Source organism: Balaenoptera ricei, chromosome 15, assembly GCF_028023285.1.
Source record: "Balaenoptera ricei isolate mBalRic1 chromosome 15, mBalRic1.hap2, whole genome shotgun sequence".
Taxonomy (NCBI): domain Eukaryota; kingdom Metazoa; phylum Chordata; class Mammalia; order Artiodactyla; family Balaenopteridae; genus Balaenoptera; species Balaenoptera ricei.
This window is the reverse complement of record NC_082653.1, coordinates 60,764,440-60,781,069: the sequence shown is the minus strand read 5'-3', so window position 1 is coordinate 60,781,069 and position 16,630 is coordinate 60,764,440. Positions and strand designations below refer to the sequence as shown.

At 47.4% G+C, this 16,630-nt stretch overlaps 1 protein-coding gene across 6 annotated transcripts in view; it reads right to left on the bottom strand.

Moving 5' to 3' along the window:
• The window catches only part of SNX29 (sorting nexin 29), a 557,678-nt gene that overhangs the window by 340,697 nt on the left and 200,351 nt on the right, over positions 1-16,630 (bottom strand). For all 6 annotated transcript variants that reach the window (XR_009497586.1, XR_009497587.1, XM_059896907.1 and 3 more), the window contains one exon: positions 11,876-11,958. Coding sequence is in view for 4 of the 6 variants with exons in the window: in XM_059896907.1 (XP_059752890.1) it covers positions 11,876-11,958 (83 nt within the window). In the remaining 2 variants the exon portion in view is untranslated. The remainder of the gene's footprint in view (positions 1-11,875; positions 11,959-16,630) is intronic.

Genomic DNA, 16,630 nt, shown 5'->3' with positions numbered 1-16,630 from the left:
TCTTGACCTCAGTTTCCCCACCTGCAAAGTGAGGATGATATAGAGTACCCACCTCACAGGAAGGTGGCCTCTTAAGCAGTTAGCACAGGACCTGGCATATGGTGCTTAACCCACACGAGTTATTATTAGCATTTAAACTCAGTAAGTCAGTCAGTCCATCACTCATCAAACATCTACTGATCACTTACCAGGGGTATGGAAACTGTTTCAGAAGCTGAGTGCACAACAGTATCAAAACCAAGTCAGTCCCCACTGTCACAGAGCTTATATCCTGGTAAATGTTTATGGAATATGTCACTAAAGAAAGGAAGAAATTAAAATTTTAAAGCACAAATTAGGCAGCAGTACTACAGATCTGGGAGTGACCAACTAGGGGAAATGATGGTGAGGACATCATTTAGGCTTCCTGGAGCAATGATATCTGTGACTAGGAGGTATCCTGGGAAGGAAGAAGGAATATTCTATATTGAATGAACAGAAGGTACCAGGGTGAGAAGGCATTCCGCAGAGAGGGGTGAGGAAGGAGTGTATTTCTCCTGAAACGCAAAGAATGAAATTGAGGCCATAAACCAGTGAAATAACCCCAGACCAAGAGGTGGGCTTTATCTCTTTCTAGGATGTCTATTTTTCTATTCAGTCCAAGAAAAAAGAAAACATTTAGACAAGTCACTCTCTGCCGAGGTAGAAGCATCATTACCCACTCAAGCCAAGCAAAATGACCAGTTGCCTGATGAAAACTGTAATTAGAAACTTAAAACAGAGCAGTTTTCAGAACCAAAGTGGCATTTAACAAAACAAGCCACCTGTCAGCTTCCAGGAAGGGGAGGAGCTGAACACCAAAGGAGACACTGATTGAAAAACTGCAGGATGAGAATCACAACGCCGAGACAGCCCTAAAAAGTCACAATGACAACGATAAGTGTTATGTCTGGCCTAGTCCTCTAAGGAGGGAGCTGAAGCACTCCAAGTACTCCGGTTCTGTTTCTGGGCCAGTGTTTTCTACCGAACAATAAAAAGGAAATGAACATAAATCATGAATCGATACTTGGTGTTTTCAGGCAATTGTTTTTGCAATGATTTACGAGAGGAAAGCATCCTGCAGGGGATAAAATCAGGTGGAGCAAATAAAACATTATCTCGTATGGAGGTCTCCAGAGAGACATGGGCCACTTCTAGAAGCAGGGAATGGATCCTCTTGCAGCTATGACCCTGTATCGTTGAGGAAGCTTTTCCCAGTAGTGATGGCACTAAGGGGTGGCATGGGGGGACTTCAGAAACATCCTCCTCCACCCACCCCAGCAGAACTGTCATCAGCCTCACCTTCCTCAACGCCACCTGGGGCAAGGACCGCGGGCTGCCTACCCGATATCCACTGTCCCTCCTTCCCTATGTGCCAGTTAAGCAAGCATGTTTCCCAGCTTTCCCCACAATTAGGGGAGGCCCAACAGCATTAAGCAGAAGTCATTTGGGGCGAAAGCTGCTTAAAGATAGCTTATGATCCTTAAAGTTTGAAATCCTTATAGAATTCAGCTGTGAAATGCACTCTCTTCCCTTCCCACTTCTGCATCTATCTGCCTGAGATACAGATGTGATGGCTGGAGCACTAGCCATAATACATTGATAGATACCATGAGGCAATCATGAAGATAAAAAGCCATGTACTGAGGATGGTAGAGCAAAAAGAAAACAGCAGCCTGAGTTCCCAACCGCTATGGAATCATCACACTAGCCTTGGACTAGACTACTTACTTCTAGACTTGTGTGGGATAAGAGAAAAATTTTATGGAAGTCAGTGTTGTTTAGGTTTCTTTTTTTTATGCAGCCAAATCTAGTTCTACCTGATACACTATCCCAAAGAAACATACAAATTCAATAAGACAGAGCAAAACAATGCCTCCAAACCCCCTTTCCAACAAAACCACCAAACCCCTCCTACATAAAAATTTTGGCATTACCCCCATTTCCCACATCACTCCAGATGCAAGATCATCTGTTTTTGCTCCCAAAATCCTCTCTTGTCAGAATTCATCCCTTATTTCTGGGGGCCTGCCCCTCGGCACTCTCAATTCAGAATGTTTGGATGGGGCTGCTCCCACCTTATGCCCTCCCTTCCAGGAAAGGGCATGTGACCATGGCTAGGCCTATCAGAGTTCTAACCCTCCCCGCCGCCCATGCCACCCAAGTCCCCAGAATTCGTTTAAGTGAGGCCTGCCACCCAAGCTGGGCCATCAGAATTAATCTGGAAACATCTGTGCATGCAGTCAGTAAGGACACCCTCAACTGCACTTGCAACTTTTAAGTCTTTTCATTAATCTGCAATCAATATGGAAATCTATCTGTTATACCTGGGTGGTGAGTACATTGGGTGATGGGTACATTACTCCCTGGACTTCTCCAGCAAGCCCTGATTTTAAAATATCAAAGCTTTGGCCACTGTCCCTGGAGCACCTTCCTGGTGCTGGCAGTACCGAGTGCTTAGCAAGGGCCAGGTACTGGGGCTACCTGTTCGGATTTTTATTTAAAGGTCAGGAAACTGGCTAATCACACAAATATTGTTCTACCAGCCTAATGGACTACAAAGCTTTCAAAGAGGTTTACTCTACAATTATCACCATAATTATTCACCCACTTTCAGAAATTAATGTACAGGTGTTCTGCTAACGGTCCCTGACCTTCCACAGCCTGGACGCCCTTCAAAATGCATCTCCAATCCAACATAATGTCAACAAATGCCTGGTACCTCACATATGTCATCTCTTTTATACTTCAAATAATGCTAGGAAGTCAACACTATTATCTCTCTGTTCAAATAAAAACACTGAAGCTCTAAGATTAAAACTCATTCCAAGACTTCGGAGCTGGTTAGATGATAGGGCTGAGGTTCAACCCAGATTCCCCCCAACGGGAAAATGTGTGCCTGCCTTTTGCCTCCAAGCCCTGCTATCGCCTTCTCCGTGCTCCTTCTCAAGGCAAAGGCTTCTCTTTACCGTGGAAGGAGGAGCCTTCACTGAGGAAGAAGAAAATGTCTACAGGACGCCTGGTCCACACACACCACTGCTACTGAGAGGTGGTGAGCCAGAGCTTCTGTTTGTCCCCAGCTGATGTCCAGTTCCAAGCACCTCATGCTCTGGCCCGGCTCCCCATGTGGTCCATGACCGGGTTTTGGTCACCCACTGAAGACAGGGGCATAGAGTGGGTTTTTCTCAGGATAAAGTTAAGGGGCAGAGTCTAACCAATCAAGCCAGGCATCCCAGGCAGAGGCTGCCCCTACAGACAAGCACCTCTCGGCCAACTGTCACACACCACCTCTGAGGCCCAGAGTGATGCAGCGTATCTTATCACCTAGAACATTTCCGGGAGAATCAACTTAGGGCGCTGGGGGAAGCATGGACTTGGCATACATCTGGGTAGGAATTTTGGCTCATCCACTTTAGAGGTGGATGACTGTAACGATTAATTTCCTGTGTCAGTGAGATTCAAGATATCTACCACAGGCCAAGAATCAAGGAGTAACTGACACATTTGAAGCACATTAGCACACATCACTTCATCAATTTGAAGGCAGTGGTTCCAAGTGGCCAAGCACTGGGATTTTTTTAAACTCCCCAGGTGACTGAATATGGAGCCAAGATTGAGGAGCACTGCTCCTCGTGGGGGAAGATGGGAGAGTGGTTTATAAGGAAACTAGTGGGGAAGAGCTCTCTCTTCAGTTGGGTTGCTGGGAAGATTAAACCAAGAGCTGCTGGCAGCTTTCTGCCAGCATAGGAACACCTGCCTGAAAATGGACCCAACACATGAAGGGGGGCGGGTGTAAAGCTGGGGCACACCAGCTCACAGGAGCCCGGTGCATGTACCTCTTCCCAACTCTGCATTCAGTGACATCGTGTTGACAGCTTGCAATCAGCCACAATGGAGCACCACCACCATGGACATCAGCAAGCACTTTAAATCAGAGCCTTCTTCCCTTAGAGAGCTAGCTGTTAAACATTCACCAGCACCACGCTGCCAATATTTGGGGGCGAGGGGGAAGGGAGACAGAGTTGAGAAATGAAAAAAATCAAAAACAAAAAAACCTCCTAATGATACTGTTTGAGCCCCTGGATCAAGCCATTCCTGAAGACAGGCACTCCTGGACTTCCATTGTTTTCATTTAAAACAGATTGAATTGGACTTTATGACTCTTGGAATCAAAAGAGCTCTGAATGATGAAACCCTGGAAGAGTCAAAGTCATGTGCTAACTGTAGTCACAAGGAGCCAAAACTATATATGATCAGAAGAATCTGGTTAGAGGCACAACTGAAGGAAGTGGTTACACAGGGTACAGCACATTATCTGTAGCCCTAGAATGAAGACCCGTGACCTCGCCCACTGCTGAGCTCTCCCTGGCTGCCGTGGGTTTTCAATCACCTAAATGCCAGGAGGCCAGGTCCTACAATAGCTCCTCTTGGATTTCTGTTCATTCGTGTTATAAATCTTTATGGCGCACATCCCTTGGTTCAAGCACTGTGCCAGGCACCGTGAACACAGCAGGGAAGAACAACAGGCAAGGCCCCTGCTCCTGTGGACTGTACACTGCAGGGTGGAACACAGACAGCGAACAAGGAAGGCAATAAACCACCAGATACTGTGAGGTACTGGTAAAGGCGCTGTGATGAAGATAAAGGAACTAACGGAACAAAGAAGGAAGGAGAGGCAGGGAGGTCAGAGGAGGTGACATCTGAACAGAAACTGCCTGACAAGGCAGAATCAGCCATTCAGAGATTGAGGGAGAAGCTTTCCAGCAGAAGGACAGCAAGTGCAAAGGCCCTGATGTATTACTTAGTCAAGCCCAGTGTGGCCGGGGCCGAGAGAGGGAACAAGAGGGTGAGGGGGGGTGGGGCTGGAAAGTAGGGAAGAGCCAGATCACACCAAGTACCGCAAGCCATGGTCAGAAAGTCTGGACTGAGTTTTAAACAGCAGAGTGATGAGATCTTATCAGCGTTTCCACGAGGCCCCACGCTTATCCCACTAGAACCAGACACAGACACATACACACAAGACTCATGACCTTGCTTTCCTCGCAACCAAAGCAGCCTGCCTCAAACAAAGACATCTCCACCTCTGTGCACACAGGGGGCAAGAACATGCGGCCACCCAAGGGGAGGCGCCAACACCTGCAGTGATTGAGGCTGAAGGATAAAAGGGTACACAGCACCGCACGCACCCTTGAAACATGCCAGCTCCAGGAATCCTCTCGCCCATGACCGTCCATCTTCACAGAATTAGGCTTCTCAACTGTCCCACCCCACTTTCTGGGAGCCCACGGAAACTGAGACCCCGGGGAGGGCATGAAGCACATGCAGCAGTGGAGCGGGCATCAGTGGGCATGCCACACGCAGGCAGAGACATGACACGGGAGAGAGGCTGATGACTTCCTTTTTTTGTTTTATTTCTTTTGTTTCTTAGAGTAAACTTTTGAAATTGTTCCCAAGCCTTCCTCATCTGTCAAGTTCCTCCCACTGGATCTCCTACCCTCGCTGCCGATTACTCTGATTGCCACCAGCAACAGGCCATTTCTTCTCCCTCTGCCCCTGAGCCTACGGCAGATGAATTAAATGGCAATGCCGACAAGCACTTGCAGTGTTAAAATCCATCACCACGGAACAGGACTGCGGTGGCCAGGACAGGTGATGCCAGTGGAGTGGACCTAGTGAGACGGAGGGCAGCGGGAGGAAGGGCCTCACACCACGGAGACAGACACTGTGGACTGGGAAAGACTCCAGAGAAATAACAGTGCTTCATGAAGACGGAATGGACTCTGCACCCAGTAAAGAGCTAATTTTTTGCCGTGGAGCATACAAGCTATGGAAACCCAACTCAAGCTCGAAAACAGGGGCAGGGGAGGTTGGTGAATTACTGCTCTTGTTAACAGTACGTTCAGGGCTGAACAGTCACATCAGGCACTGCCGGATTCAGGGGCTCGAAGGACACAATCGGCCCCCGATTCCTCTCTGCCTCTCGGCCCAGCTTCTCTCTCCGTGTGACGGCTTCACGCCCAGGCTCCACCTGGAGACAAGGTAACCACAGTGGCCCCAGCCTTCCAGGCCCAACAGGAAAGAAAGAACTCTTGACAGCCTAGTAGAGTCCTGAGACCCAGCTGGAACCAGTCAGCTGAGGTCAAGTGCAGAACGGAGGGTAGAGCCTCACCTACCTCACTGGGCTGACCCTGAGCGAGGACGCTGGTCTGATGAAAACTGGAGCACGTGGGACCTGACACCGCGAGGCCGCAGATGTCCACCGTGCACAGGCAGACGGGAGAGGCAACCCGAGCCGTGTGACGAGGGCAGACTCATGCACTTCCGGAATCCCACGTTCGGCTGCCCCTGGTAGGAGAACCTTTTCCTTAATACAGAGAGCAAGCTCCAACTCACAGGCAAATGCTCCTTGGGAGAGCCTGGGAGAAGCCCAACATGCAGCAAAGCATTCATGAGAATAGCCCCACCCCCGCCGTGGGACACTCAGAGAACCCAGACTCCCCAGCTGCGCATGCAACAATGACCACACCCAAAGAGTAACACCTAGGGTCCACCGGACAGTAAGGCCACAACCCTACAGCTCTGGAGGCTTCGTCTCCAATGTCCAGAGCTGGCTGGTGACAGGAATCATCCACCAGGGCTGACACGAGTGACCCCCAGGTGGGGTGAGTGTGGCCTGGGACAAGGACTTCCCTGTCTTGGCCAAACACACCTTGCACAAAGGGGTGTGGCAGAGGGGTGGTGGGCTTTCCTGTCCCAGATGTGGCTGCAAATCAAAGACCACAGCTCTCCCTTGAGGTCCCAAGTTTGTCCACCAGGTGACCTTTGACCAAGAAAACCAACCTTTGGGCTTCCCTGGTGGCGCAGTGGTTGAGAGTCTGCCTGCCAATGCAGGGGACACGGGTTCGAGCCCTGGTCTGGGAAGATCCCACATGCCGCGGAGCAACTGGGCCCGTGAGCCACAGCTACTGAGCCTGCGCGTCTGGAGCCCGTGCTCCGCAACAAGAGAGGCCGCGATAGTGTGAGGCCCGCGCACCGCGATGAAGAGTGGACCCCGCTCACTGGAACTGGAGAAAGCCCTCGCACAGAAACGAAGACCCAACACACCCAAAAATAAATAAATAAATTAAAAAAAAAAAAAAAAAAAAAAAAAGAAAACCAACCTTTAAGACATCAACCTCCCACCACAAGCTCCATAAGATGATTAGATGATCCCCATGTCCATCAATGATTAAGGCAATACCTCAACTTAACTGAATATTTATATGAGCTCCCTATGGCTGCTGTACCAAGTTACCACAAACTTAGTGGCTTAAAATAACACAAATTTACTATCTTGAAGTTCAGGGGGTCAGAAGGCTCAAATGGGTCCTATAAGCTAGACTCAAGGTGTCAGCAGGACTGCATTCCTTCTAGAGGCTGTAGGGGAGAACCTGTTTCCTTGTCTTTTCCAGTTCCTGGAGGATGCCCGCATTCCCTGGCTTGTGGCCCGTCCTTTATCTTCAAAGTGCATCTCTCCTACCTCTGCTCCTGTTGTCACTCCTTCTCCGTCTCCAACCCTCCTGCCTTTCTCTTATAAGGGCCCTTGTGATTACACTGGGGCCATGTGGGTAAACCAGGATAATCTCTCCATGTCAAGATCCTTAAATTAATCACATCCGAAAAGTCCCTTTTGCCATGTAAGGGGGTATATTCACAGATTCTGGGGATCAGGACATGGACATCTTTGGAGGACCAACATTCTGTCCACCACAGCATTTTCTAGATCCCAGTATGTTATCTGAATTACATCTCTTAACAGCTAATCCTCACAACAACAACCTATGAAGTATATACTATTTTAATAAATCTTAATTTTACAATTGTTCCAAGGGGCCATGAGAGGTAAAGTGAGATAGTAAAAATAGTAATAATAATAATAACATTTATTGAGTGGCTACTACATATCAGACATTATTCTAAATGCTTTCCATATACTAATCTATCTCATCTTCCCCCAGAACCCTGTGAGGAAGGTACTATTACAATTCCTGTTTTACAGAGGAAGAAATTGAGGCACAGAAAGTTACATGGCCTCTAAGTCAGCAGCCCCGGGCAGTGCTCAGTGTCTTTGGCACAGAAGTCATTCATTCACTAACATCCATCAGGACGTGCAAGAAGAATGCAGAATGCACAGTGTTTCCCAAACGGTTTGGCCGTGACTACCTTTCTCACGGGGACATGTACAGGGACTAGGATGAAGTGACCCCCTTGGAGAACGGTCGCAGCTACGGGTGAAATAAGCCTTCCTTCCACTGACACAGCCTTTCTCCAGATGGACAGGTGTAATGGAGGAGGTGCCCACTCACTGACCCACACTCCTGCCCCAGCCCCACTGCCCTGGCCTCTCCCTCAGGAGGCACCAGAAGCTGCGGTCATCACAGCTCTCAGCGAAGGGCCCCCACCTTGGGCCATGTTTCCATGGGGTGACATCCGTCATAATACGCTCTGGGCCTCACTCCCCACCTCCTACCTCACTGGTGAGATCCTCAATCAAATGGAGATGATGTATTAAAAAGGGAAACACCTCCAGGGACTGTCTTCCCTCTTGGTCCCCACTGGGTGAGTGTAATTCTGCAGATCCAACAATGCCTCACAGTGGGGGTCCCTAGGTCTACACCTGGGAGGCAATGTACTGGGGAGTGTGAGTCTGGCTTCAGGTCAAGCTGGAGTTTCCAATCAACTGACAGTAATAAAAATGTTATTTTGATCACTTTTTGTCTGATTCCTACATCGGTGTTTCATAGAGAATTTGGGGGGAAAGAATAGCCATGATTAATTATAACCTCAGAACTGAAACAAAGTTACCTACTAACCTCTTAAAGTTTGTCAACAATCTATTCTAAAGGTCCATTTTAAGTTGATTTTTTTTCCTTAATCCTGAAGGCACTTCCCACAACAACTATGACTATAATGATCCCAATATAGCCCTCAGCCATCTATTCAACCCTGAAGGCATTTGGGGCTTAAATGACTTTTCACTCTTTTCCCTACTGATGAGCTCAGTTTCATAAACCATTTGTCGTCCAAAAGACAGAAGAATCTTTATATCCTCAAACTGAAAGGTTTCTTTTGTGGAAAATGCATCCTGAATTCCCAGCTAGAATTTGGGAAGCTAGTACACATCTCTATGTCCACCTGACATCAGGAGCCAAGGAAATCATGGATCAGGAAGAAAGGACTCCCCCTCTCCAACCTCTCCCTGCCCCTGCTCCGCCAACTCCCCAGAAACCCCAAGCCCCCCCTAGCCTGGCCAGGACATCCCCAGCTACCAAAGCCTGACAAGGGCACCCCAAGGCACCCCAACCTGGCCAGGGCACATACTCAATAGTCTTCAACAAACTGAGTCAGCATCTGGCTGGGGTTGAGGAATGAGTCCCAATTCCTTTGAGTAGTAGATGACACACTTAAAAATTAGGTAAAAGCTCTGGAAAGGCCAGAGTGCAGTTTTTGAAAGCATGCCTTTTAATGAGGCTGCTTCCTAGTGCCTGGCATACAGCTGGTGCTCACGAATATTACTTAAGTGGAAGAAGGAATAAACTGCAGGACTTAAACAAGCAAACGCAGGGCATCGGTCAGTATGTGCCTGCATCTGAGGGCTTTCATAAAGACCTCCCACTAAGGATGACTCACAGATAAGGTAGATGGTCTTAAACGACCCAGTAAGAAACGGAGGGGTAAGGGACAGCAAAGAAATAGCAAAATGTGCTTCATTATCTCTGCTCTGTTCCATTTAAGGGCTATCTCATACCTAGCTTTGGCTCAGAGCATTCAGGCTGGGTCTTAGGAAAAGGGACTCTGGCTGCCGTGAGAAACCATTCTGTACGCTGTAGGTTCTGTGTACCCGTTTTGGGGGGACTCACTCCAAAAATGCTCCTACTCAGAAATGTACTTTATAGTATTGTGGTTTTTAAACCAAACGCAAGCCCAGCGGTGCTTCCCCATACCCCCTGGTTTAATTTTCTTACTGCATCAAATCAAAGCTCTGTGTGGGTAGAGAGTAGATTTCTCAAAAGATGATGGCGAGGTCCACGGATCAGCTGCAAGAGAGTCACGCATCTAGACGTGTGAATCTAGAGCCTCAACCCAGATCTCCTGAGAAGAAGCATATTTAATAGGTGCCCCAGGAAAGGCCTCTGCACACTAGTTTAAGAACTTCATAAGGCAAAGAAGAGGGATTTGGAGGAAAATGACCCAAGTTCATTTCCACCCCAGATCCATGGACAAGCCCCCTTAAGCTCTCCTGAGCCTCCAATAATGAATTTTTTTTAAATAGAGGGAAAATACCTACTCATCACAGTGTTACTCAATCAAAGGTGAATATACTTGAACTTGCTTGGAAAGGATAAAGGGCTAAACATATACTATTCATTCGAAACATATAGTGAATGGAATGAATGACTGTAAAAGCCAGGTGCTGGGGGAACAAAGATGAGAAGAAGTGAAAAGGCAGAAGGCCAGGGCAGACATAACTCCACGTAATGAGATGGGTTCCGGGACACACGAGCAGTATCTGTATGAAAAGGGTGATGAGCCCTCACAGCAAGACACGATTAACTCTGCAATAGTAACCCCCAGACTGGTAACTGTTACAGACCAAGCAGGAATGAGGCGAGGTATGTTATCCAAAAAAAAAAAAATCAACATGTTGAACCTGATCAAGTACAAAAGCTCCAAAGAAAATTCAAGTCTTTATGATATTGCTACGCAAGCCAAATCCAGACTCCAATCTTATCTCTCTCTCTCTGACACAGAAAAATAACTACCATTGACTGAGCACCAACTATACACCGGGTGCCATACTAGAAGCTCTGCAGTCATTGTTTCGGAAAAATCCCCACAACAGCCCTCGTGACATTGGTGTGATTTCCTCTTACATTGGTGTGGCGGTTCCTCTTCCAGATGGCAAAGTAACTCCAGGAGGTCAAGTCATGGAGGGCGCACCTGAAGTCAAATCCAGGTCTGCTTGACTCCCAAGACCTGTGAGCGTGGCACATCCACCCCTCTGTTAAAATGTCCACGCTCTGAGAGCTCATTTTTAAGAAAATCTTGTAATGGTCAGTTGGCCGAAGGTTGCAAGACCCTTGAGCCAAAGTTAATTAACTATCCCTTCTTCAGGCTGACCTGAGAAACATTTTAGTAGAGTCATGACAGTTAAAGTGCAGGAAAACTGCACAGGGAGGAAGCATATAGCACCACTTTATTTAGTGAGATCTTGGTCAAACGATCATTTTTCTATCTACCTGTATTTCTGATTAAGAGTATTAATAATAATAGCTAAAATCTACTCAGTACTCACTTTATGTAGGCATTATGCTAAGATGTCTACATGGACTGCCTCATGAGGTAGGCACTGTCAACTAACCCCATTCTACAGATGAGAAAACTGAGGTACACAGAGATTAAGAAATTTAACCAGAGCTGGGGTTGGAGCCTGGTCAGCCAAACTCCATAGCTCTGATTCTCCGCCACTCTGGCGTTCTGTTGCTTTCACCCCTGGCCTGATGTGACTTAATCGTGCTGAAGGTTCACTACCTTGCAAATGTTTCAAGACTCTAGACATAAAACTCCCTAAGTACACAAATTGATACAAGTATTGCTAATAATCTGGCAAGTAAGTCTTATAATATTATGCATTTAGCAAGAATACAGAGCAGGGTTTTCCATTTAATTGATTTTCTGGAACCCTAACCAGGCCCGTTCTTCTAATTCATCTGCACATGCACTCATCCCATGCTGAGTGTCTGCTATGCCAGGCACAGGGGCGATGAAGATGAAAAGGTGTAGCCCCCTCCCCACCCAGGCTCCGTCTGCCCCTCACCTTCAGCTGTTTGACCTTCTCTTTTCAGCATCTGGACAGCTCCTACGTATTTCTTCAGTTGGACTTTGAGCACCTCGTTTTCTCTGCAGGTACAAGAATGTTAGAAAAATATATTTAAAAATTGGCAACTTAGACCCAAGGAAGGAGGAGAATCTGTGTAAAGAAAAATACACAATGTGCATCTTATAAATATTAATATATTCTCTGTTTTAGAGATCATGGCTGGAAAAGACTATGTTAGCAAAGGCACGTTTGCAGAATGCCTTCGAGAACTGTTCATTCGTGATGGAAATAAGCATTAATTGGTTGCGGTGCCCACAGATTCAGGATGCTGACATGTGTTGCCCTCAGGCTATTTGAATCAATCTGTTAGGTGCCTATTCTGTGCCAGGCACCCTGTAGTATTCTCTCCATTTACAGAAGCACATACTAGGTACTGTTTACTTGGGGAACACTCAGTATTTTTATTAACTACTACATGTATTGAAAACTTCCTACTTGCCAGGCATCACGTGAAGTCTTTATGTATCTCATTTAATCCTTCCAAGATATATATTATCACAACACACACTTTACAGATGAGGAAAGTGAGGTATAATGAGGAGAACCGGCTGACCAACTCCAGCGGCACCCCATGTAAGACTGCAGAATGAAACGTGGAACTCAGGCGATGACAAGACCCCACGCTACTAAATTCACTCCCCAGGTACCCCGGCTGAGGAACAGGACATGAGGGTCAGAGAGAAAACTACCATTTGTTGAGTGTTTACCCACATAGCTCAGACTTTACATATGTGACCTCACTGAATCAAGCACACGTGTATTCATTCACCCATTCTTCATTCGATGGTAACACTGAATAATGTTAAGTACCTAAGGATATGTCAGGCATAATAACCCTGTAGAATTCTCCTCATTTTGCAGGAGAGGAACTGGGGCATGGTAAAGGTCACATGGCCAATGCCAAGGTCATACGTAAGGCACACGGCCCAGACACAAGCCCAAGTCTCTCTGCCTCCGAGGCCCAGAAGAGCTCTTCTCTGTCTCTTTTGGGATTCAGAACTGGTTTCTCACTGGCTACCCCAGAGACAGGTGCCTCTTCCACATCTCCTGTTCCTGCTCCTCCCCCAACAAGGTCTGGAGCCTGTGTGCTCTTACACATGTTGGAATATTTCCTCACAAAGAAAAGAGCTTTAAGACTGGGTGTCTTTTATGATTATAAAAAATAAAACGCTCATTGCAAAATACTCAAACAATCAGAACACATTTAAGAAGAAATGTAAAAAATCCACTAAAAATTCAACACCTTGAAATAAACCCCACTATCATTTTTCTATCTGTCCTATCAGCTCTCTCTCTAGGCATGCACACACACACAGACACACACATACACACACTGTATATAATTATTCACAGATGAAACACCTTTCACACTCTTCTAAATTTTTTTGTTTGAAGTCTTTTTTCCTTTGTTTACTGTCACACTCATCCTTCCCCATGGTAACCAACGTTAAAAACCTGGTACACACATTTCACCCCTCCTCCATGCTCACATAGTCACTACAAACCTGATACACTTAAACAGAGTTTACTTTATGAAGCCAGACCCTATTATAAATTTTTCTGCTACGGCTTGTCTCATTTAACAATTCACCAGGGTAAGCTTCTGACTCCATCTATTTATGGATGGAGATGCCATTCCTTGGTACGAATATGCCACACATTTGCTCAGTGGAAAAACTGCAGACTGCCCATCACAGGTTCTGTCTGTCTTCGATGCATATGACTGTACCTCAGCCCACAGAGACAGCACTTTGTTTGTATTTTGCTTTTCTGCCCTGTATTTGTCAGAAAGAACATAAGTACCAACTGCAGACACTACCGTATACTTAGGTGTCGCCTGAGATCTGTGCATTCATCTCAGAAGCTTGAGAGAAAGTAAAACATGGAGTCCCTTAATTATCGCCCTCCTCCTAGACAGCCTGTCACAGATGTTTCTATCCGTGGCCGCACTTTCTCTGTGATACGAAGAGTGAACGTCTGAAGCTAAACAACTAACATGTCTTGAGAAGGTTTGTGGGAGGGAAAACACTCCCCGATGGGCATGCTGGTACAGGTGGTTTTCTTGGATCCCCTCAGCCGGATCTTGTCATTCTTCCCAGCCTACTCCTAATCCCCACATGTGAATTCCAGGCACATATTACCTTAAAACAAGGGAGAGAAAGCAACTGATGCGCATTTCTATGCGGCCTAATTTAACAACGGTTCATGCAGAATGTTGTCCAAGAGGCAGAAGAGGCAGGTTCATTCAGGCAGACTGACAGGTGGGTCGTGTCCGTGTCCGGCTGCCAGGTCTCAGCTCGTTTGCTCACACCATCCAGGCCCACCCTCAGCGGCCTAGTTCATCTTCAACTCTGTAGCCAGCACTAAGATATTCAAGTGGCTGCTTTTCTTCTGGTTGGGAGTCATCTTTTAAGAGCATCTTACGACTCTCTAAATATCAGACCTAACAGATAAAGACCAAAAACTTTAATACAAATCCAATTTCCAACAAAATGATGAGATGTCGTGGAGAATATACCACGGACGGACACCTTTAGGAACCATAAAAATTCATCTCGGCCAACTCTGCGCCAATGAACTTGTTTGCCTTTTGTGGGAAATGAACTTTCAGGTCAGTAGAACGGCTCCTGACTCAACCGCAAACACCTGGAGGGTACACTGACCGCCCCAAAGAGGCAGCTAGCTCCTGACCCCAGGCAAGATGAGGTCTTTTACATTTTAATTTTTATTTTGAAGTAATTATAGATACAGAAAGTTGGAAAGATATTACTGAGAGGTCCTGTATACCCTCGGCCCAGCCTCCCCCAATGATTACATCTTCCGTAACTACAGTCTGATGGCAAATCCAGGACTCCGACACGGTCACATCGTGTGTGTAGTTCTGTCCACCTGGTATTTTAACTGATGGTCATACCAATCTGCAGATGGGATACAGACTCAGATGAGCAGAGCAGGCAGACAGACGAGGACCATGAGTTACGCAAACCAGGCATAAGACAAGAGGGTCTACGGGGTGGGAGCTGTGGCCAACCAGAGAGTTCTTGTTCCACCAAAAGGTATTTTTTAAAAACATAACATGTTAATGGCCCAAGAAAATAATTCCCAGGCTCTGAACAACTAATTTGCAACCAGCAACAGGACTTTAATTTGTAGACAGAGGAACCATACAGAATGTACCATTCCTGATGATCAAATAAGAATGCCATTTTATTTGCCACCTCATGATACAACAGGATGGGTCAATAGCTAAGCACATCCTAACTGTGAAAGGCCTCAGAAACCCTCCGAGTGTGCGAACGAGATCGGGACTGTGGCTGAGGCTCATCCCAGCAGGGGTCTTCAACCCAGCACAGGTCACATCACGGTGCCCGTCGGTCTGAACAGGCGAGGGGCAAGGTGAGCGGAGCGGACCAAACCCTGCCCAGGGCCCTGACGCATCAGCACCCACCACAGGCCCAGGCAGTCCGGCTTCAGAGCCTGGATGCGGGGGCGGGGTGTGTGTGTGTGTGTGTGTGTGTGTGTGTGTGTGTGTGTGTGTGTGTGTGTGTGTGTGTGTACACACGTGTGGTAAACTGAGAGCCACAGAGCCCGGGAGGCTACGCACACAGGTGGGACTGACCAGACTCATCTCTGAGTGAAGTCACAGGGCTCTGACTTTTAATTTTTTTGGTTGCTCTTGTTCAGCTATGTTCTCTAATTGTCCATAACAAAATAATGTTTGAAAATAAAAGAACACTTTCATTGCCTAGTCTTTTAAAATTGTACACTTAAAAGAAAATGCTAAGAGGGGCGACGAGGCTGCTATGGGGCAGGGCCCCCCTCCGCCTGCTCCCCTCTGGGGGGCGGCACCACCCACCTCCACCCCGTCTACACTGGCTGCTTGCGAGTAAGCGAGCCTGGGAGGATGAGACCTCTGCGGGAGGCGGCACAGATGGCTGCAGCCCCGTGAGCCGGATCTTCGGGCAACTCTCTCTTCTCCATTTCATGCGGTGTCCCCCTCCCCGGCTCTCCGCGTACACAGCCCAGGTGATCACCCATGACACCTGGCTCTTTCTGCAACCAACAGAGTCTTTTAATCAAATCCTAACACTCCATCTGGAAAACCATCTAGAAAAGCTGGGGGAAGGGGTGCTTTGTTGAAAAGGAACTGTCAGTGCTCAGACCATCTAATGAAATGGGCCACTCAGGGGTCCTGAGGGTTCAACCAGTTCCTCCACCTTCACCCCGAGGGCGGTCACTGGTGCTCCAGGTGCAGCTGGCAGACATCTCACCCTCTGAGAGCAGTCGGTGGTCCATCTGTCAACAGCTGGGCTCTCCCCAGGGATTTAGCCTTTCAGCTGCAATTTCCACATCTGCCTCAAAGGAGGATGTGGATGGGGGATGCCCTCAGCGACTGCTTTACGAGGCTGAAGATGAGAAAGCCATGGGGCGAGGGGGGATGGGGATGGGGTCCAGTCTTTATTTCGTGGCCCAGGCAACCACGTGGGAGTCCAACCCCACTAGGGAAGATAAACCTGCAGAAACGCCCTCCCCGCCGCCTCTTTAGTAACCATCCAGTTCTTTCCACTCTGAAGGGCAGTGGGATCCAACCCCCTCGCAGTTCAATGAAAGGAGAAAAAACGCCAAGAGAATGAACTAAAACAGAATCTCCCAAACATGGTACAGGCCCGAGATCATTTAAGGGGTTCACAA